Source organism: Idiotropiscis lumnitzeri, chromosome 14 (assembly GCF_059441095.1).
Source record: "Idiotropiscis lumnitzeri isolate Australia: NSW breed Sydney's pygmy pipehorse chromosome 14, RoL_Ilum_1.0, whole genome shotgun sequence".
In the NCBI taxonomy this organism is placed as follows: Eukaryota; Metazoa; Chordata; class Actinopteri; order Syngnathiformes; family Syngnathidae; genus Idiotropiscis; species Idiotropiscis lumnitzeri.
The window spans coordinates 13,223,471-13,245,419 of record NC_142404.1 but is presented as its reverse complement, the minus strand read 5'-3'; the positions used below and the strand labels follow the sequence as shown (position 1 = coordinate 13,245,419).

The 21,949-nt window shown below is 40.9% G+C and overlaps 2 protein-coding genes across 5 annotated transcripts; both read left to right on the top strand.

The window, feature by feature from the left end:
- The first annotated feature begins 25 nt into the window (after positions 1-25).
- Positions 26-1,957, top strand: tex30 (testis expressed 30). 4 transcript variants are annotated; one of them, XM_088315741.1, is made up of 5 exons: positions 26-295; positions 891-1,130; positions 1,211-1,262; positions 1,352-1,566; positions 1,655-1,952. In XM_088315741.1, exons 1-5 carry the CDS (start codon positions 278-280, stop codon positions 1,814-1,816), a joined length of 687 nt encoding a protein of 228 aa, XP_088171867.1. In that variant the 5' UTR covers positions 26-277; the 3' UTR covers positions 1,817-1,952. The 4 variants fall into 4 exon arrangements, with proteins under 4 accessions (XP_088171867.1, XP_088171864.1, XP_088171869.1 ...); XM_088315738.1 differs by lacking the exon at positions 26-295 and adding an exon at positions 309-509 and having other exon boundaries at positions 1,655-1,957; XM_088315743.1 differs by lacking the exon at positions 26-295 and adding an exon at positions 309-425 and having other exon boundaries at positions 1,655-1,955.
- A 547-nt stretch (positions 1,958-2,504) lies between these two features.
- Positions 2,505-19,081, top strand: nxph2a (neurexophilin 2a). The gene is made up of 3 exons (XM_088315713.1): positions 2,505-2,815; positions 2,913-3,078; positions 15,253-19,081. The coding sequence occupies exons 2-3, from the start codon at positions 3,034-3,036 to the stop codon at positions 15,994-15,996; spliced, it is 789 nt and encodes a 262-aa protein (XP_088171839.1). The 5' UTR covers positions 2,505-2,815; positions 2,913-3,033; the 3' UTR covers positions 15,997-19,081.
- The last annotated feature ends 2,868 nt before the right edge of the window (positions 19,082-21,949 follow it).

The following is a 21,949-nucleotide window of genomic DNA, read 5'->3' as shown; positions in this document are numbered from 1 at the left end:
TACGTGGAACAAAATTCAATTGTGTGACAGAGTTGCAAACCACTCTTTTACTGTGCTGCGACTGGATATCTCTATTCGTTTTTCTTGTCCATTGTTGGCCTGCTCACTTAACAAAAATATGGGCATATTATCAGGATTGGTTTATTCATTGATTTTCGTCCGCTCGCTCACCTTTTGCAAACGCAGATGTCGCCCTCTGCTGGCTATTGTGTAGAACGCTGAGTGATGCACTTCCGCATTGAGAACCGGAAGTGGTTGGTGATAGCGGCAGCCGGTGATGGACAAGTTTTGCGAGGTAAAAACCAAAACAAAGCAGCTTCATGTTTATTGAACTGACATAATTCATGCACGTAAGAAAGTACGATCATAATCGTCCTTATGTATATGGAACGACGTACTACGTTGACTGAGGCACTACTTTGAATGTGAGAATGTTTTTGGGGGTACCTGTTCTGCACCCTGTTTTGGAGACCAAGAGGCCCAAAAATAAAAATTCGTATGATGGATTGGTAAATACATTCTCTTATTGAATAATTGAACAACAAATCTTCATAACAACACTAAAGGCAAACAAAATAAAAGAGATTAATGTATTTTGTTTTCTTGTTTTAGTATTTGTGTGGGCCACAGTCAACATTTAAGATCTGTAGTGAATAATTATACAACTTACAATAACAATTAAGAACCTATGTGCTTTGTTTGTATTTTGTGACACTTGGCCTATATTCGAAAATTCCAGGAGATGCTCAACTTTTTTTTTTTTATTATTCCAAACACAAATTCATTCAAGTTTGGACAAAACAAACTGGAGGACAAATTAATGATGATTATTATATCACTGGTTTACAATTTTTAATTATTATTATTAAATAATCACTTGCTGCTTTCAGGAACGTGTGCAGGTGCCATTTGGGACCAAATGTTTGGAGGCTGCATTGTGTGTTCCTGCCTCCTCAGAGCACCAAATCAACACAGCTGTCATACTGACCCATGGAGCTGGTGGAGACATGAACTTCAATAATCTTGTTTCTCTGGCACACTCTTTGGCCTCAAAGGGATTCTTGTGTCTCCGATTTACCTGCAAAGGTTTAAACCTGGCGTATAGAGTGAAGGCTTACCGTGCGATGTGGGTATGTTTTTGTATTTCAGCTCAGAAATCCCAATGCATGGCCACATTTGTGATGTTCTCCTGTACTTTTTTTTATACCAGTACTACTTGAAGTCATTGCCAAACTTCACCATAAAGAACACATTCTTTGGAGGTAAGCAGTAATATACTGTAAGTGAATGGGGGTTTATATGCCATAAATCCATGTGCCACATGCCTTAGGAAAAAAATGTTTGTCTCCAGGCAGGTCAATGGGTTGCCGTGCTGCCGCTGCCTTGGCCAAGCAACTAAGTGATGAATCGGAAGATTCCATTCAGGGTGTCATCTGTTTGTCCTTCCCCCTACACCCTCCAGGACAGACTCACGCCCATCGACAGCGCAGCGAAGCTCTCCGGGGGCTACCTGAAAGCATGACTGTCCTCTTTGTTTCAGGCACAGAGGACAACATGTGTGATAGGGTGCATAGCCTACATTTGTCTTTTCAGTGCATCATCAACATTTATCATAACAGGAATTTTTCTTCTCTTTTTTTTTCTTTTTGTCAAGGTCCTTTTTGATGGAACAGTAAAGAAGATGAGCGCTCAGGTGGAGGTTTTCTGGCTGAGTGGAGGAAGTCATGGCCTGAAAGTGTCAGGAAGGTCAGAGGAGTCTGTATTAGAGGAGGTGAACTCTCATATTATCACTTGGCTCTCCACATGGGGAGCATAGCTTACTCCAACCCAACAAAACAACGTCGTTTTTTAATTTTTATATTTTTGTAATTTGTCCTGTGAAATAAAGTATGATGGCAAGTATTTTACGAAATCTCTATGGTACTTCATATAATACAAATGTGTACCTGATTTTCTTACCAAATGAAAAGAGCAAATCACTTTTAGTAAGAAACACAAAATGAAAATAAACATTCTTTTTTTTTCAGCGGGCCCCAAATACATAAATAAGGCGTTTGACATTTGTGTATTGAATAGTCAATTTTTTCATTAGCACGTATACTGTATTCGTTTGTATTTCGAGTAACTGCGAGCACCACTTTCCTTCGTGTTCCCAAGTGACCACATGGGGGCGCTAAAGTCCTATGGTTTCCACAACTCTTGCAAGGTGGCCAAGTCGCACCTCTTGGGCACAGCAGTTGACCCTCTCTAAGAGAAGTCGGGTGACCTTTGAATCATTCATAACACCAATATCAGTTTAATTTGTGATGCCAAAATGCAGTAGTTACACACATTACAATCCTTGATGATCAAATAACGACTACAAATTGCGTTCTAATGCATTGTATTATTCACGAAGTAGACAAGATTGTGTGCGTCTCTCCAAAGGGTTAAATCTTAGGCGACGTTTTCCTCCCCCTAACAAAAGGTGGTCGCAGTGGTGCCAAGCGTGTGAGTGTCGTGCACTGTGGTTGGATGCCGTGCGTTCGTGCGTGTGGAGTGTGGAGACGCGCTGAGGATCGTGCTGAGTTGAGAGAGCGCACGGCGCGCGCACTGTGGGATACTTCACTTGACAGCCGCCTTGTATTCAAGCATTTGTCGGGATTAACTAGCGGGGAAGGAGCATTTCCACTCTGTGTTGGTTCCTTGTAGAGTTTGGAGCTTTGTGCTAATTGAGTGATTGTGGAGAAGCCAAGATTTTGGACACTTTGACCAAAGTGGATTGAAGTGACAAGAGATGCTTTTGGCCAATTAAGTGAGCAATTACATTAAAAAAAGGTAAGTCCAACTTCTTATTAATTATCAAGATGATCTCTTTACGGTTTAAATGGGTGATGTTGTTTACTTTTTTTTTTCTCTCTCGCCCTTTTGCAGTTGACCACAGAGATGTTTGAGCGACATATGCCCGTCTGCTCCGAATCTTCACATCTTCAAGAGGATTTAAACATTGCTCTTCTTGAATAAACACATCCCCTCCCCAAAAAGTCACCAAAGATGGGACCCCTGCAAGTATTCCTATTTTCTCTCCTTCTGCACCAGGTGAGACTCGAATCACTAAGTTTTTTATGTCACTATTATCCTTTGATGTATGTCTGTTGCACATTTTCTGTTGTCAATTGGCTATGATGGGAAATATTTTAACAGTCAGTAAGTCACTTTTTTTTGCCATTTATTAGTTATTTTAACATCTTAAAGAAACTCTCATAGTTATTATTCCTCAAATGCTCTTTGATACGCATGTTTAGAGTACTTTTAGAATCAAAATGAATTCAAATGTGTTTATTTTTGTGGCCCATCTTAGTCAATGACACAATTTATAGCTAAAACTATGATTATTTAATTATTGTTATTAATGATTTTTTTACTAATATTCCCATGAATGTGCATTATATATATATATATATATATATAAATGTCTAGCATTCAAAATTGTGACACATTTTTTTACACATCCTCATATGTGTAATCTTTGAAAAGGCAGTGTTATTTTTCTTTACTATTTTGGAGTCTTTAAATGTTTAGAATATTGAAATGCTTTGCGTCTGATCAATTCTTCCAGAACGAAACATTATTGCTATTTATTGTTTTGACCTTGTGTAGTTGGTACTCACTGAATTATTTTTGATTTGGGGCATTTTTGGACATCCTGAAAAATGTGATTGAAGAAAACAGACTACAAAAAGGTGCAAAATTTCCCCCATCATTCGTCCCTGTGAATATTTATTTACCAGAGATTTATTTTCTAATGATTTTTTTTTTATTGCGGTAATACCAGCAAGCTCTCCCAGGAAATCAAATCCAAATCTTACAAAGGTCTATTATCTCGCATTTCTTCCTGGAAGCTGCTGATGTAGGTAGCAGATAACAACGTAGGCTTTATCAGGATTGTGTTGGTTTAAAGGGCCTGTTAGCTCGATCGCATCTGGACAGAAAATGCCATCTGTTTGAAGAAGTTCCTCACATGGGGGCTTCTTTAAGTGTGCAGATGCGGCTGCACCCATGTTTTAGTCATCAGCCTCCGGTCTGACTCTGAAAAGCCGTGCCTCCCGAGAAAGGGACAGACTGCTTCCCTGGAGTGGCTCTCTTCACATGCCTCAGTGGATGCAGACTCACCAGTCTGGCTAGGGACAAACACGTTGGCCCTTCTCATACGGCTTTTAATACCCCAAAAGCTTCACAGCTCAAAGAAAGTCTACCAATGTGAAGTTCATTACTGAAGGACACCGCAGGAATTTGTTTGGGTGTGGCACTCTCGTTTGTGGATGTCAGCGTTGCTCGCGTATCCCGACAGGGTGACACACTGAGATTGTCAATGGAACACTCCCAATCGGAGTCAAAGTGTGAAAATCTAACCCCGGTCGCGACATCTGTGCTGTACCCTCAGGGACAAATAAGCGGGTCGGTGCCATCCTGAGAGAATCCATTCTTCCCCGTGACATCTGCTGCAGTCATGCCCGTGCCATGACAGCAGAACAATGTCCATTCAACATCATCCGTCTTCCCGACGCCTGCCTCGTCGATTGCATGCGGGCATGAAAGCGTCTTTAGTCGCTGTTCCAAAGCTGACATTGACCAGCCCCGTTAGGCCTTTGTGTTTTACGGCTCTTTGGTAATATTATGTCACAACAAAGCATCACTTCCCGTGGCCCAAGAAGATCCGTGTTCCGTCTCCACAGACCAGGAGACAAAGCCGAGCTGTTTACTCGCAAGCGTCTCTGGAGCGACACGCTCGGAGTTCATCCCCAACTTTGATGTGCGCTGATTTCACGGATTACATGTCATTTCTCACGGGAGTCGCCTCCGATTTTTACACCCTTGTTTATTTCGCTGCCCCCGAAAAAGTCTCAGGGACTCTGACGCAATTTGGTTCCGGTTCGTTTTAGCGGCTGTAATTGTCAAGCAGAGTTGGGTGTGAGACAATGAGGCCTCGGTTCAAAGTCAAAACGCACTCTGGCAAGGACAACAGCTTGATCCCATTCTTCGTAACAAAACACAAATGCTACACAAAGTCCCTCTCTAAGGACGCTATAACCTCTTTCCCCTTCCTAGTGCTCAATTAGCTTTTATAATATTATTTATATATTGTGTATTTAAAGGCAGCTAACACTAAGAAGTGTAATAAAAATGTACAGTGCGGTGGATTAGGAGCAGCTCTTTAATCTCACGCTTGTGATAATACCGCATGGGCTGATTGATTAGTTTTTCAGGAAGCTTATGTCAGAAAAACCTAATCCGTCTTTGGATTGTGCCAGCCTTGTAAGGTTTTCCGTGCCGCCATTTTATCATGGCGCCGAATTACAGAGCTGCCAGGCTGTGATAAGGTCCTCGTCTCTTTTACAGACCGCGCCGCCCTACCCCGGCGTCCGCCCCCACCCCCAACCCCTTCCCATCCCGATGGACAATAAGAAATGTGTTTATATCCTTCACATCCCTGCTCTGCCGGGACTTCACATCAACCTCTCTCAGGATTTGGTTTGTAAGAAAGCGGCAGAGAGGAAGGAAAAAAAAAAAAAAAAGAAGCGGAACTTGAGTTTTGAGTTTTTGAAAGCCGAGCAGTGCAATCGCGTAGAGAGCGAGCAGAATATGAGATGGAAAAGGCAAGCAGGCCAGCGGAATCTCTGTGGATGTGATTAAGCGTGGATTTGTGGCATTAAAGGGCCTTGCTTGTGTGCGTGCATGCGGCGCCTTCCAGGAATCATTTGGGAACTTTGCACGGTGCTGATGCGAATCTTTGCTCATATTGGGGCCACAAGCTTTCAGACACAGGGCTTGACTGCATAATCCCTCCAGAACAATATTGTCCGTGGCATTTACAGACCACCCCCCCAGCCTGACTGTTGTCTCCCACACCCCACGGCAAAGGTTGTCATCTCTCGAATCGCTTGAAACCCTCAAAGCCTCTGCGACTTGTATTGACTGTTTTGAGCCCCGCAACCCATTTCTTTTCCAATCATCAGGCGTAATTGTGTGTCGTGGCGATCAATTCATGATAAAGGTCTTAAAATGAAGAGAAGAAAGTTGAAAGGGATTGATAGGTGTGACACGGTTGCCCTTTGCACTGACAGTAACGTTCACGGGATGGCGGGGATGGACGATTAAGGACTTGAGTCAAACAATTAGGAGCGGCATGATTGGTCTTGTGATGTGAGCGTGCGAAGAGGCGGGGGGAAGAGGGGGAAGGGGGGGGGGGGAGTGATGCGCTGAGCCCTGCTTTAGGAGGACTTCACACTCTCCGCTCTGCTGCAAGGATCCATTATGTTTAATATGATGTTGAGTTTCCTGATCTTGGTCCACAGCTATGAATTTTTATGGCAGCCCGCGGCAACGTTAGATCCCAGCTTCAGCTATCTTACAGCGTTGCCATTACAACTCTGCAGGGTCAGGACCATTACGGCGCCCTCTGATGCACATCGTCACAGGGAACTTAGCGACTAAATGCATTTCAGCGCTGCGGCACGACACAAGTAGTGAGAGTTGTGTAGTAGCTACACACTGACGCGTCATGTTCTCAACGGCGACTTAGTAAGGGGTTGGAGGAGTGTGTTATACTTTTCCCACGTGTCCTTCCACAAAGATTTCATGCTATGCTATATGTGTTGTCATTTCCATAATGTTGAAGCATTTAGAATATGACTACAATCTCTTTCATATGACATAAAACAGGCAGATTTTATTTTTATATATGTTGTTGTATATATTTTTGTATTGGCTTTTTTGTGGGCTATCCCCTCGAATTCAAGATTTTTGGGGGTTTGAAAAAAAAAATTAAAAAATTAAACCGCCATCCAATTAGATTTTTCGCTATTCATGGGCCACGATATTAGCATTACGTTCAACTCAAAAGGCCCACATGTCACATTTAGTTAATTTAATTAGTCATCATCATTTTTTTAGTGTTCATACTTTTTCTGACATTCGGTGAGATTTTTGTTTTGTGAAGTAGAGGCTGAGGGTCACTAAACACTCCTAGGCAGCCGTTGTCAACGTATACCATTAATTGGTCAACAAAACAACAATGAGACCCGTTAATTGACTTTATAGTGAGATATTGAATCTCTCCGGAAGTATTCTCGTAATCGTCCGGCAGAAGTTTCCGCCAATTGTTTGAATTTTAAACAATGAAATGCATGATTTAATTTGACCAAAATATCACTCCAGAAAGCAAGTTTTTAAATGTCCATATCATCCCAGAATACTCCACACTGTGACATCCAACGATTCTAATTAACACTCGACTAAAGCGGGCAAACCCAGCGCATGTCAAAGCGTTGAAAAATGATTGACTTCTTTAATTAAAGCAGTGGAACTTTTCTGTAAAAGACAGGTGTGACAGCTTTACAATAAGTATGATAAATCTCCTTTCTGATTACTCTCCCTTTAACGTTTCCCTCGCCTGCGCTCTGAGCTTTGAGGCCTTTCTTTCTTTTCTTCCAGCCTGTCATTTCCAGGCCTTGCCAAGAGCCGTCAGCTCCTCTCCGTCTGTGTTTATGCCTTGTGATGTGCTCGTCTTCAGAGCCACCGCGAGGAGAAAGGAAGCCACGTTTTTTTTAGTTGTTCTTCAAAGCGAACGGCAACTGCGGCGCAATCTGTATCGCTACAGAAACAATTGCGCTGTCAAAATTCACTTTACTGCCCTTATGGGCGAATCCACCCGGAAAGAATTTGCAATAAAACAGCCACATCAGTTGTGACAAGGAGTTAGAGAGAAGGAGACGCCAAATTGAAGTTAGCACACTTTAAAAAAAAAAAAAAAAAGATGACTGATACAAACTACAAAGGAACCACTGGATTCATTTCCGAATCCAACTTCTTAAATATTAGTGGAGGATTTCTACAAGTCGTCTCTGATGATGTACAAAGTCAAAAGTGTCCCAGATGACGGTAAAATGTTCCAGGTTGGTATTACCTCCTTGAATCGTCGCTATCAGACGCGTGTGAGATGTGCTGCAGGTGTCAGGAGCTTGCGCAGGACTTGGCGCTTTGACCGTGTAAGGGGATTAAAATGAAAGTGATGATGCGTTGAAAGGTAACGCCTGTCGAAAAACGTGAAGTGTTTATGGCTCGGCTGCTGTCACATGTGGCGGGTGTTGAGATAACGCCGGCATCCGCCTTACCTGAAGGCTTCTGTCCAAGAGTACCGTGAACACTTTTTCCAAACACCCAACATCATCGCTGGAATTTTATATCCTTCACTGAAACGCGATTGAGAACACGTTTTAGGATATTTTGTATGGCGCCCCCCCTCCATCGCCGATTTTGTTTACAAAAGTGATGCGCAGATGGAATGAGGTAGTAAAATGTAATTTTATTTAATATTCCTGTAAGGATGCAAAAAAAAACATGCTTACTTTGAACACAGCAAAGAACTTTATTTGGATTGCTTATTATCATTATTTGAACCATTATTGGGGACGATAATGTGACACTGTTGTGTCTTATTAATTAATTACGACCATTTATTTATTTTGTTATTTATTTTAATTTTTTTAAATTTGCACGTGTTGTTCCACTCAAAAAGCATTTGATAGTTTTCTTGGCTTCCCAATACCGTAGAACCTCCAAGGTGATTCTTTCTGAACAAACTCTTGTTTTTTTTTTTTTTTCCCCAAACAACTTTTCCCCCATCAGTTCTAATCGAAATTGAAGCAAGCCGAGCTTTCACAATAAATCCTCCATAACTGCATTTTTTTTTCCATGGATATTTTTATGAGGAGATCAATGTCAGTACACAGTCAAGCTTCTTCAGCTCCAAAAGAAATTAATTTATTATTATTATTATTATTATGATTGCTCATGCAAAACAAAACATTGGAAATTTCTTAGTGTTTCATTTATTGTCGAGAGTAAATTAAGTTTCCAGTGGAAATTTCTACAGATAGTGATAGATACTTTCGATAGTGTCTCATATTTCCCCGTGTCAATTTTGTGTATCTGAGGGTCTTGCTTCCTACGAGGAAATGTCGAGAGTAGCGCCCCACTGGGTCCAGCACTTGCAGCTGTGGTAACTTTTACTTAACAAGAAGTTATTGAGTTGCAGAATTCATTTGTCCAAAGAAACCGGTGGGCAGCAGTGTATTGGTTCACTTGTTGCTGACGTGGCCTCAATTTCCTCTCTGTGCCCCCCATTCACGTTCGCCCCGTGATACGCTGGGCCGGGTGTAGTCCGCCTTTCAACCCCAGATAGACTCCAGCTTCCCCTCAACGTGAACTTGTCGAGCAGTGTGGAAAAAGCGATAGATAGCACCTGTCTGGCTCTGTCGAACTTTGTTATCTGCTGCAGTTGGACTAACATCGCAGAGGATATTTTTCTCTCATCGTCTTTTGTTAAATTCCAAATTGCTACGCTCAATTTGTCGTCTGTGATGTTGCGTATTTGCTACAAGAAGTTGAAGAAGAATTAGAATGCGAAAAAAAAAACCCACATCAGACTAAGAGTGAGCGCTGTAGTTTTCCTGGTATGTCGCCGGCGTAATTGGTTGGTGTTGCATAATTTTTCTCGTTTAAAAATGCCTCCCGATCCGAGCCGGGGAGGGATGAAAGATAGTGGTGGTGGCAAAAAAAAAAAAAGCAGTCGCTGGAACATGACTAATAAGTCACATCATATTATCCATGCTGGCTAAAGCAGAGCTTCATGCCGTAATTCATGTAAATCGTACCATGCAAGCAGCTCGGTGACATAATGAACAGCAAGGTAGTATTTCATAAGAAGCGTTTTTGAAACGGCCAGCTCGGAAATCGTCTGCAATTTTATTTCATAGTAGGAGTGTCTTCTTTCAGTGTTACAAAATCAACAGCATCAGTTCACACGAACTTTGGCAACCGCCTCATGAATCTGCCTAAAATAAGAATCGTCATTTTGTTGCTATTACATGGTAATAACGTTCTCTTCACAAGCCCAAAACATTCTAAGGCACAGCAATTAAAATAAAAATTGATTATCATTTCAAGAAGGTACGCTGACAACAATTAAAAAAAAGATTTAATGGCGTTTAAAAGCAAAGTAAAGAAAGAAAGTGAAATTGATTTTAAATCCTAGATTCCGACGCATTTACACTCGGGGCTGACTTTACTTCTGTTGCCAATTTATTCCTCCTGCGTGCAGCATAACAACTGAATGCCTCTTCACCATGTTTGTTTTGAAACCTGCGATGATTTGGTGAACAGAAAATAAATACACACAATCCAAGTATTTAGAAATGTTAAATATCACTCGTTCCATCAATCGTCTCCTCCACACCACCTGATCAATTTGACCCCAAACTTGATAGGATCCCCATTTGCTCATTATGTTTCCTGGCAATGTGATCTTTTTTTCCCCAAGTCATTTGTCCACTGGAAAAGTTGTGACGTCTGGAAAGACAGAACAAATTATAGCATGGGACTATGTGACCAAAAACATTAACATCACTTCACTTTGATCTCATTAGCCTTCTCCTTATTTTTTCTCTTCATCGTCTCCTGAACTGAATGAAAAAAAAAAATCACAGATGGTGTCAAATACAAATACACAAAGGTGCGGAAAAAGGAAGCTTCTATTCTTTTGGAAGTCTTTTATTATTTTCTTTTTAATGGTCATGACTATGCATTGCCCCTCCAGATGCAGCCATTTTTTTTTAATACAGAGTCAATTGAGCTTGTTAATGTGCATAAACAAACGTCGACTCCTGAAATGTTATGGGTAGTTAAGCGCTATATTTTGTTCTCTCTCTCTCTCTCTCTCTCTTCATTATTTCTCAGAAACATTAAGATGCTGACACAAATCACACACATAGTTCTGGAGCAACACACTCTGCAAATATGATAGACTGCTGTTAGTAATATTAATAATGTCGCAAAAATACTATCCTCTTTTCATTCATTTAGTTTATTTTTTTTTTTTTATTTGATCCAGTACCTCTTGTGTTAATGAAGTATGTTAACAAGGTTACCTGAGGTCATGACTACCTGACACAGTGGCCAGACGAAAGTTCATCAGGCCGTGTTCTGACAATGAATATGACGCTCATTTTTAGCGGGTCTTGCAGCTTGTGTTTGCATGCGTATGTTCATTTACTGGGTGCAAATTTAAAAAAAAAAAAATAATGTAAACTGAAGTGTGATGAGGACACACCCACCCTAATGGTGTTATTGTGTGACGAGCACGACGCCTTCCGTGTGGGTGATCTGTCGCGATCCAGCACAGCACTGAAGCACCTGCCATGCATCTTCTTCCCAGACACAACTCGGATTAAAAGTGATGGCTTTGGCGCGTGAGGCTGTTCCACTGATCATAGCACAGATCTATTCTTCTTCAGCAGCGTGTTGTCGCTCACGCTGGGCTGCCTAAGCACCTCCAGGGCCTTCTCTCCTCCAACAGGCTCTGGATGGGAATCATTACAAATGACATGCCTCGGAACATAAGAAGGAAGAGGACTTGAGAAGGATGCGGCAATGGGGATTGTGGTTCCGCAGTGGTTTTAATGTCAGAGGGGTAATTTAGTCATGCTGGCTGTCAGTTCGGGTCCATCCCAATATTAGGTGGCCTTGTAGCATTCTTGATACGACATCGTTTAAAAAAATGCAACTTTATTGGTTGACCTCACTCCAGAGTGAGGTCAATTTGCACAGATAAATCCATGAAAGAGTGGCGTGCGTTCCTGAAAGTGCTTTTTTTTAAATTGCCCATTTTGTTTATCCTCACAAACACGCCTCTAACCAATCCTCCCTCGGATAACCAAAAACACACTTGGCAAGTTTGCAAATGAAGATATAGCCAGCTCTCAACACTGCCCAGAAAATAAAGAGAAAAGCTGCTTTCACATCGCAAGTGGCAACCTTCCTTGTCAACTAACTTGAAAGAGATTCCATCATCGGCATCAAAATGCCTCCGTAGCCTCGCCCGCGGCACACGGCCCATCACGGCTTAGCAGCACGCCACCGGCTGCTCACCTCAAAGGCGTTTCAGCGGCATCTTTTCCGAAGATCCAGATGTCAGTGGCTTCTTAATAACCTTCTAGAGGCTACTTGTGGTCACTGCAGCAATTACCTTTATGTCAGGCCCTAAAAGATACGCCTACCCACGGGACAAGCAGCCAGTCGGTTCGCTACTGCTCATTACAGATTGATGTCGAGGCTGATCTACCCTGGCAGAATTCTAGTTACAACAAAATCTCCTGACCGTATTGATCAGCGCACAATGAAGTACACAGAATGCACGCCCGTGACGGGATAGAACCTCTACACAGGATATTCATACGCTACCCAATTTGATGAAATAAGCATTAAAAATAGTGACAGACTGATTATCGGCAGGGACGATATTTGGCGAAAGCTTTAACATGTCGTAAATCACCCCAAAAAAAATAATAATGATAAACGTGCTTAATGACCTTTAAACTAAGTCAAGTGTTGTAGTTTTTATTATTCAAAAATTTGACACAATTTTTCCCCTTTTTTTCAACAAATATATATATCGGCTTCAGATATCGGTTATCAGTCTCCATGACTTCTAATAATCTGTATCCATATCGGCCCTGGAAAAAGCATATCGGTCTATCACTAATTAAAAATGTAGATGATTACCTAGAATAATGGATAAATGACTATTTAATGTGCCTATAATTTAAGACTGAAATCTTTAGTTATTTTAAGATTTTAAGCGATGTTTATATTCATTTGATTGAAGACTAATCGAAAACTGACGTCAGCCCAACTAGCAAAATTCTTGTGTCCTTGCGTGCCTCCGTTAACACGGAAGCACTTGTCGGAGGTGACACCCAACCAGGTTGTTGATATATGTTGTGTAATTATTTGTTAATCACTACAGAGTTACCTCGGGAGTGTTAATTATGCACGATTATAGTAAATGAGTGTGCCAGGCCGAGTCCGACTTGAGCGTATATGCGTCGGCGACGTTTGCCACTCGTCTTTGCCTTGCGCTGTTCAAATGACTTCTGCTGTTCTCAAACTCTGTGAGGCTCCACTTATAACCGTTAGAATGTCTCATTTCAAGTCGCCCTGAAACGGCTCCAGCACGGTAGCACAGATTAAGAAATCTTAATTAAGATTTTTGTAGATTCTCCTTCATAAGACCTTGCCTCATATTTTCGTTGCGTTTTGTTGTACAAAAAGAGTCTCCCCCCCCCCTTTTTTTTTCTCTCTCATGGCGGAGTTTCTAAGACATCACTGGTGCCTAAATGAGCGAGGCGTGCGTGTGCTTGCGCGCGTGCGTGTTGTCACAGAGTGACAGTGAGAGAGCGGCAACGTGAAGCTTATACATCAGTGAAGGATTTCAGGTTCTCCGTGCTTCGTCTGTCTCGGAGCATTTAAGTCGATATGTCCTCTCCTCATCCCCCCTTGTTGCCACCGCAATTTCCCCAGTTGCTCGTCATACTTAAACTTCTCCTCTCATTTGCATTATAAATATCTCACCTGAGAGAACGTGAACGTTTGCTTACCCCGTTAGAGCTCACTCGCTCATGATTGGAACCACGCATTGTGAGTTATCGATGTCAAGGTAGATTTTTGGATATAACTTGCCTATTCTATGAGCGATCATTAGAGTGCGCTTTACTGAAATATTAAATTTGGAGTATATAGAGCTGAGGTAGCAAAATACCCAGAATCTGTATTTACGTAGATGTACACATAGGGATTAAATGTAAAAAAGCATTAGAAAAAATGATACTCAAGCAAAGTTGAGAAAAAAATCTACGTTGTTATTTGTTATACAGGTTTAAGCAAAAATAATCGTACGTATTTGTAGGTTAAATAAAAGGCAAATAAAGTCAAGAAAGTACACATAATGCCATTATGTTACATTATATTTTAAAAAGTAAAACAGTGCTGAATATATAAAAGTACTTTTTTGTTTCATTTATTCGCCTTTTTTTAACCTACAAATGTGTCAGATCATTTTGCCTGACCCTTTATCTTACATCCCATAAATAATCATCAGTAAGTCATCATTATAATGTTGCATTGTATAACGTGTAAAGAAAAGCTTTTACGTAACTCCTCGCAGACAGACCTAGTTTGTTAGTTCAGTCCACGTGCGTTTCACTTCGGCTTACAGCAAAATGGTAATTACTCTGAAAGTAGCGCATAGCAGCTCAGCGAGAGTTTATACAGCCGCTGCTCTCACTGCTTTCAACATCTGCTTCTTTCAGTGATCCCCGCAACAGGGCCTGGGGAAAGCCGGCGCTAATTACTAATAAAACTAGCTAAGCTTATTGCGGTGAATTATTAACGCTTTATCTGAAGTGGACCAGGAATTGCTCCTGAGGCTAAACAGCTTTGAGGCACAAGGCGGATCACAGTTCATTGCTGCATCTGGATTAGCACTTAGCGCGTACTTAACTATATGATAAGCTTGATTTATTGTTGGCCGCCATTACATGTCAAGGTTCATAGGCACGCAACATCAAAGAATTTTACTGTTACTTTACGACCGAGTGAGGTGTTGAGATTGTTTTCGCGACTTGACGTGGTTTTTGGAACGGGAATCTCACATGAGAGGGAGTCATGATGGACTGTTTATCACTACAGCTGTGATACAGACGTCGCGGCTGAGTGCTGAGGATAATCGGAGCCGATTATACATCCGAGTGATGCACACGGCAACATCACGACTACTTTTAAGTAACAGTTGGACTAGCGCCTTTTTGCTAGCATCCAGCGGAAGCCTCATTCCTCTCAAATCATCACTTTTTAACATGTTCGTTCAATCGTTAGCATTTTATCTTCATGTGAAAAAAATATAAAAACTGCCAAACAATCAAGGATGATTTATATATTTAATGTGAAATTAGGCTCCACCTACACAAATGCTAGCAAACATTGCTGTTAGCCACAGATTGGAGCCATTAGCGTGACAAGCTAACTAGCCAAAACATCGTCCAACATGCTAACATAGTCAAGTCAATTAGCTTCATTTTGCATTTCTGGGATACTTTGTGTTGGAAAGCCTACTTAATTATTTTGTAGTGTGTGAAGTGAACTCATCGTCCAACTTGCTTCGCAAAAGTGAAACCGTAAAACAAGCTTCATTTTTCAGTAGACAAACTGAATGTTTTATTTTTGTGGTTATTATTAAATTAAATTTTTTTTCTTATTCAACTTGATTCTGGGAAGAAACGGGGCAAATAAATACACAATATGTAATTTTCTTTGTTTAATGTCTATTTGCATAATTGTTGATTAGCGTCACTTGTGTGTGTTGTGTTTTCTCCAAAGGCCGCATGCAGCAAAGTACGCGCGGGAGCCACAGAGCTGATGGAGTGGGGGGACGGCACGCACAAACTGTCGTCTCCCACGGGCGCCAGTCCTCGGATCCTCAACCCCTTGCGTTTGTTCGCCAGGGCCTCCCCTGGGTTCAAGAGCGACGTGCGGGAAATGTCCTACATACAGAACATGGAGGACTTCTGGGACTGGTTATCTAACCAGACAGATGTTCAGGATCCGCAGGCCAGAACTAAACGCAGGCCCATCGTCAAGACCGGCAAGTTCAAAAAGATGTTCGGGTGGGGCGACTTCCACTCCAACATCAAGACGGTCAAACTCAACCTGCTGATCACGGGAAAGATCGTGGACCACGGCAACGGCACCTTTAGCGTTTACTTCCGCCACAACTCCACCGGCCTGGGCAACGTGTCGGTGAGCCTGGTGCCGCCGTCCAAGGTGGTGGAGTTCGAGGTGGCCCAGCAGTCCACGCTGGAGACCAAAGACACCAAGTCCTTCAACTGCCGCATTGAGTACGAGAAGACGGACCGCAACAAGAAGACGGCGCTGTGCAGCTTCGATCCGTCCAAGGTTTGCTATCAGGAGCAGACGCAGAGTCACGTGTCCTGGCTCTGCTCCAAGCCCTTCAAGGTCATATGCATCTATATCGCCTTCTACAGCGTGGACTATAAACTGGTGCAGAAGGTCTGCCCTGACTACAACTACCACAGTGACACACCGTATTCCTCCACGGGATGATGTGTGTGTGTTTGTGCGTGCGTGCGTGCGTGCACTTTTGTTTGACCTTCAAGTCATGCTTGTCAGCCTCTAAGCCAGAGGTGTCCAAACATTTTCCTCTGTGGGTCGCATACAGAAAAATTGAAGGTTGCAAGCACCACTGTCAAATTCTTCACTTTTATTTATCAAACACACTGAAAACAATCTATTGTTTTTATATTATACGTATTTAAAAAAAAAAATGCTACACTACAGCTTTCTGTTGAAGACCCTGTAAAGTGAATTTAGACATTTGTTTCGAAACATACTATAAATGTTTGAAACTAATCGCTGAAAGACTCACCATGAACACGTTAAACAGTTTTCACCATTCCAGTTTTCCCGATTTATTTATTTAGTTATTTATTTTGGGGGGGGGGGGGGGTCTTTGACTGAAATGGCACTGAGTGACACCCTTGAGCGTCCACAATGAGTCCCCCTCTCCTGCCATCAGAATGTGAGCACTTTTGTTCACATCAGAGGTTCACCGGTGAAATTTCAGTTTACTTTGTGTCACAGGAAAAATGTGACCCTAATAGACAATAGATGTGAATTTTGAAAGATGAAAGATTAAATTGAATGAAAAGAATTCATTCAATTTGAATGCAACCAGGTTTGTGGATGACCTTTCTGCTCTTAATTGTCACATTGTTCATTCATTTTGGTGAATACAATTAACCAAGAAGAATACATCCATTTTTTTTTAGGTACATTAGCTAGCTAGTCATTTAGCTAGCTAGCTATGCCTCCACCCTGAAAAATGCATCTTCCCTCCATGCTACAATTTACAGACTGGCATAGTGTTGTTATTAAAATTCCAATTGAGGAAGTGAAGCCTCAGACAAACTGTCTTACCTTCTGCCATCGGAGAGAAGCCCCGGACGCCTGTTAGCTTGTCAGCTAGCTAGTGTCTCTGGTTACTATGACCATATTTAGCAGGGTGTGGTTTCACACATTAAGCGAACACAAACTCGCGCTTGAGATATTTTTCATGACTGAGAAGGCTCTTTTTTTTCTTTTCTTTTTTTTAATAGAAATGCTTTGTCAAATGTTTAACCATTCATATTTGACAGTGTTGGTAACTAACTACACAACTCTGTGTTGTGTCAAATTGACATGAATTTTCACTTTACAGGGACTTTAATGTGACATTGGTACCTTCGAGGAAACAATTCGACCTCAAAACGGAATTCTTGATTGCTATTCACTGTTCTGAAGAGAAATTTGGTCACTATCGTAGTTGTAAATATTTTATTTATGTATATAGAAAAGCTCTCTCTAAAGACAACGTATTATTAGTTGTTGAAGTTGTGGGCAGGGGTGTTGCAACCTGACTTTTTCAACTCCATCATTTTCACATCCCTTATTTATTTATTTATTTATTAGTTAAAGTCATAGTGGGGGCCATAGTTTGGACACCCTTGCTCCGAGCAATTCCTCCGCTTCCACACTCCTAAATTGCTGAGCAGAAACTACTTTCATACGCATACTTTGTGAACTCATTTACTACCATTGACGGCTAAAGACGTCAATGATCCATTTTTTTTTTTTTTTTACACGTGAGTTTAGCACTGCTAATTAGGATGTTGTCCAGATGTTGTGTTGAAGGCGAGGCCAAAGGCAGGTGGAGGTGGAGGTGGAGGTGGAGGTGCGTACCACTTCCAACATTGTCAAACTACACTGACATGCATAACATTTATCACAAGGTGTTATTATTTTACATTTAAAAATAAGCAAATTTTACAGCTGTTTAGCACAAAGGAGTTGTGAATAATCAATGCACCCTGTGAACCAGTATTCAATCCTTCCCTCTTATCACGACGTGTATTGATGGACCGAGGCTAATATTAAGCGCTACTCACAAAAAGGAGCCGAGAGGAATCGTTAATCATTAGCATATGTCGCTCTGCCCGCTTGCTAAATGTCTAATTGTGCTCTCATTCTTTACCATCATCATCACTGTGCACTACAAGCATTCTGTTTGCCGGATGAACATGAAGGCATCGTGCTGCGTTCAAGTGTGAGTGTGACAGACAATTATTTACATTTGACGTCCTCTGAACGGGCTTTATTTCAACAACTTTAAATGTTTGAGGGGGAAAAAAATACAAAGATGGTGGGGAGGGCGTGACTGGAAATTTAATGAGGGAATACACGCGCACAAATGTACATTAGGCCAAATTGACACTTGTTTTGGTATCAAACCTGGTCTTGTAGTGAAGTGTGTCATGTGCTTTGACTGTTAAAACAGTCCGAGGTCACACGTAGAATTTTGGTTTGTCTGTATTTCATGTCTTTTTCCTACATCAGCTGTACAGTCAAAGAAAAATCCTTGTATTATAAGAAAATAGCTCATTCTGAGTTGTTCTTGGAAGTTCCTCCTCTTTCTGTGTAAATTCTGTGTATGAAAGTGTCTAAAAACGAAACCTTATGGCTTCACATTTGAAGTCGCACATTTGAAAGAGAAATATTGTACATCTAAGTGGGACTGTTCCTCTTACGGTAATTCTGGTGTTTGTAGATATATGTCCAATGTACCTATTTGACTTCCTGGTTGCTTTTTTTGGGGGGGCGGACAGTCTAAAACGCTTAGTGCAAAAAAACTTAAAGGAGATGGCAAGTTAAAAAAAAAAAAGTCTTTACATTTGTTCTATGTGCCCCCCTTCATGATGTTTTTTTATTGCATTTGTGGAATATGAATTTAGAAAAAAAATCCTCCTGTTTTTATCCATCTCATGAGGGCGGCCATTTTGCTTTGCTATTGACTGAAAATGACATCACACAGCCTAAAAAAAAAAAAAAAAAAGATTTTTCTGCTTATATCAAAATGATTGCCTCGATATTTACAATTTTCTGGATGTTAAGAGTTTTCCTCATTATGCAATTCATTAGTGAGCGTCAATGGAGAAGAGAAGGCTTAAGGTCCATCAAATGCGTTTTAATTTTTCGGCAGTTGAAGTGGGCATTAAGAAACGCAGTAATTTTAATTTAGATTGATCGCAGATTTCAAGCAACAAAACCTTTTGTTTGGAGAGGAAAACTCTTAACATCCACAAAATTTGGGGCAACAGTTTTAATATTTTTAGAGGTTGTAGTGGGCATGAGTAGAGATGAGCGTGTATATTTTGGAGATGATTATTCATAATTTTTTAGACAAAGTGACATTAAGCTTTGAAAAGGCATAACGTCCATAAAATCCAAAATATTGGGGTAGTTGTTTTAATATATCCAGAGGTCAAAGTGGCCGTGTGTAGAGATGTGCACATGAATTAGGGTGACCGTTTTCATACAATATGCAACATTAAACTCATTCACAACCAGCCGAGTGGGGAAAAAAAAGAAGGAATTTTGACGTCTTTAGCCGTCAATGGCACTAAACGAGTTAAATATTTTTACATTAAGCGCTTTAGACGGTCTCCTTTTTTTTCTTCTAAAGTTTGTTACAAAGGAGCCCTGTACTGTGTATATTCTAAGTACAATTTTTTTGGGGTGGGTTACTTTAATAGCCAAGCATTCAATCGTCAACTCCCGGCATTAAAGTTGATTTAAACTTCACAAGAGTTTGTCTGCTTTCACATTCGTCGCCTATATTTTTGTTCATTTATTTATTTTATTCCCACAAGGACGTCTCGGCAGAATAAGCAGCGTTTTCACAAATGCATTTTAGTGAAGCTTCTTAATAGCCAATACATCTGTGTCCGCAGGCGTGTGTGATACCAGAGGTACACCTCGGAGCACATCCATTCTACTGGGGCCGAGGGCGACAGGCTTCTTTTCATTGGCTTCCATTACTCTTATCTGATCAGGGCCAGGTATCCTCTCCTGCGCCATCAAGACGCTCTCAGGTCGCCCTGACCGACAGGGCCCGCATCCTTCCATCGCCACGCTTTTATCACTCACTTTAACAGTACGGGACATCACTCCCAACATGAAGGCTAATTTTCCAGTGTCGTACTTTACTTACAAAGAATATATATAAACAGTCGCCATCAAAAGCTTGGAGGGATTGTGCTTGCATCAAGTGGTGGAATTTCAATTTAATTTATGAGAAACACTAATTTATGGAGGTAGAAGTGCCTCTCAAAAATGATTTATGTTATAAAAAAAAAAACTCATTAAATTTGAAAAGTGCAACTTAAACAGACGGATTACTTGGAAAAATACTTTTCAGGGATTTTACACTTTCTATATTCTTATTTCTCAAGATTATTAAAATTGAGTTTTTGTTCACTTTGAGGAAAAATATTTTATAATTTAAATATACAATAAATTACAACTTTATTTATACTGCACATTTTACAACAGCTGCAACAAGAACAAAGTAATTTAAATATAACATAAAACGTAACGAAAAGGCCTCACTGCCCTCTTCAAATGACAAGTAAAAAAAACTTTTTACCGCCTTAAATGTTTTCAAACCCGTTACTCAATTTTGACCTTTGACCTATACAATAGAATTGGAAAATAACGATAGTCAACTGAAATAATGTGGTTGCACAAGTGTGTGCATACAACTGGGGATGTGATTCACCCGAAATAAAGTTAAGTTAAATAAAGTTACGGCCAGCCCTGGTTGTTCTAGTAGGCTTTTCTTGACAATTTTGCCTTCTGCGATATGTTTGCACAAGTCAGTATGGTATTGATTTAGTCTCGTGCACTTATATAGCCCTTTACCCTGATGTGACTAAACACGGACACCCAAAATAAGAACTTATTTGTATGTTGTAGCGCAGGTCAAACGAAAAGATACCATCAAAGTGAGCATTAGCTTTCTAAAAGTCGAAATTTATTTTAATGCATGACATGTAGGCGACTTCACGACAGGATGTGGGGACTTGCCTGCTCCAGGAAATAGCTTTTTACATTTGCAGCGGACGCATACGTGTGTGGCGGTTTATCACAAAACAGCACCTGGGAACCACAGTCGAATCCCTTGAACCATTTCTGTAGTGTGTAATGAGTCACTTCCTCCTTGAACGAGACGTGTCCAATGACCATACACTCCAGTCTCGAGCTTAAAGCTTTGGAGGACAACTTCATTAGATTTTACAGTGGTCTGAAAATTCATTAACACATTTGTAAAGCTTTGGAACGCCTTTGGAGAAATCTCATGCTGGAGCCAGTCAGATGATGATGAAAGGTGAAGTAGGATTTAATGGCATCCTTTAGAGGGGGCAGCAGGTGCACACATCTCTGGCTTGCCATCCACTTTGAAGACTTCGTTAATTTTAACGTCATGGGGCGCTTTGGTCGGCGTACATTTGAAGACAACCAGTCATCAGCTCCAATTTGTACAGGAGAAAACATGTCCTTCAAAGGGGCTCTAAATTTAAAAAGAACAAAAAAAAACAAAAAAAAAAAACAGGACATGAGAGTGTTGGAAAATGTTTTATTTGCTTAACGGCAGCCATTTGTGCGGACAATTTCCATCTCGCTGCTTCCAAACATACATTTAAACATGTTGACACGACGCAGAACGATGCTGCCCTCTTATTGTACAAACGCTCCTGGTGTGTTTGTCACGTCCACGCTACGATGCACCGAAACAAAAAAAAAAAAAAAAAAAAAAAAAAGGACAAGCTCTCATTCTGAACAAAGAATGACATCGCCGGCTGAAGTGATGCGCAGCATCCTACACGTCTCCAAGCATGTAAAGAGGACCGTTTGTTTTGTACATGACCAATTCTTTTAATTCTGCACCGTCAGAAAATACATTTAAAATTAAAAAAAAAAAAAAAAAAAAAAGGTTCTTGGACACGTTCCTCAACAATAACATGACCATGCATTAGTCTTTCCACTTTGACTTAACCACAATATCATGAGAATATATATTTGTATGTTGGCAATACTAAAAGTCTTCTTCCAATTGATTTGAAGCTGGTTCACAGACATGAGCGGAATATGTCGTTTAGATGTGAGCCTGGTTAAATACATG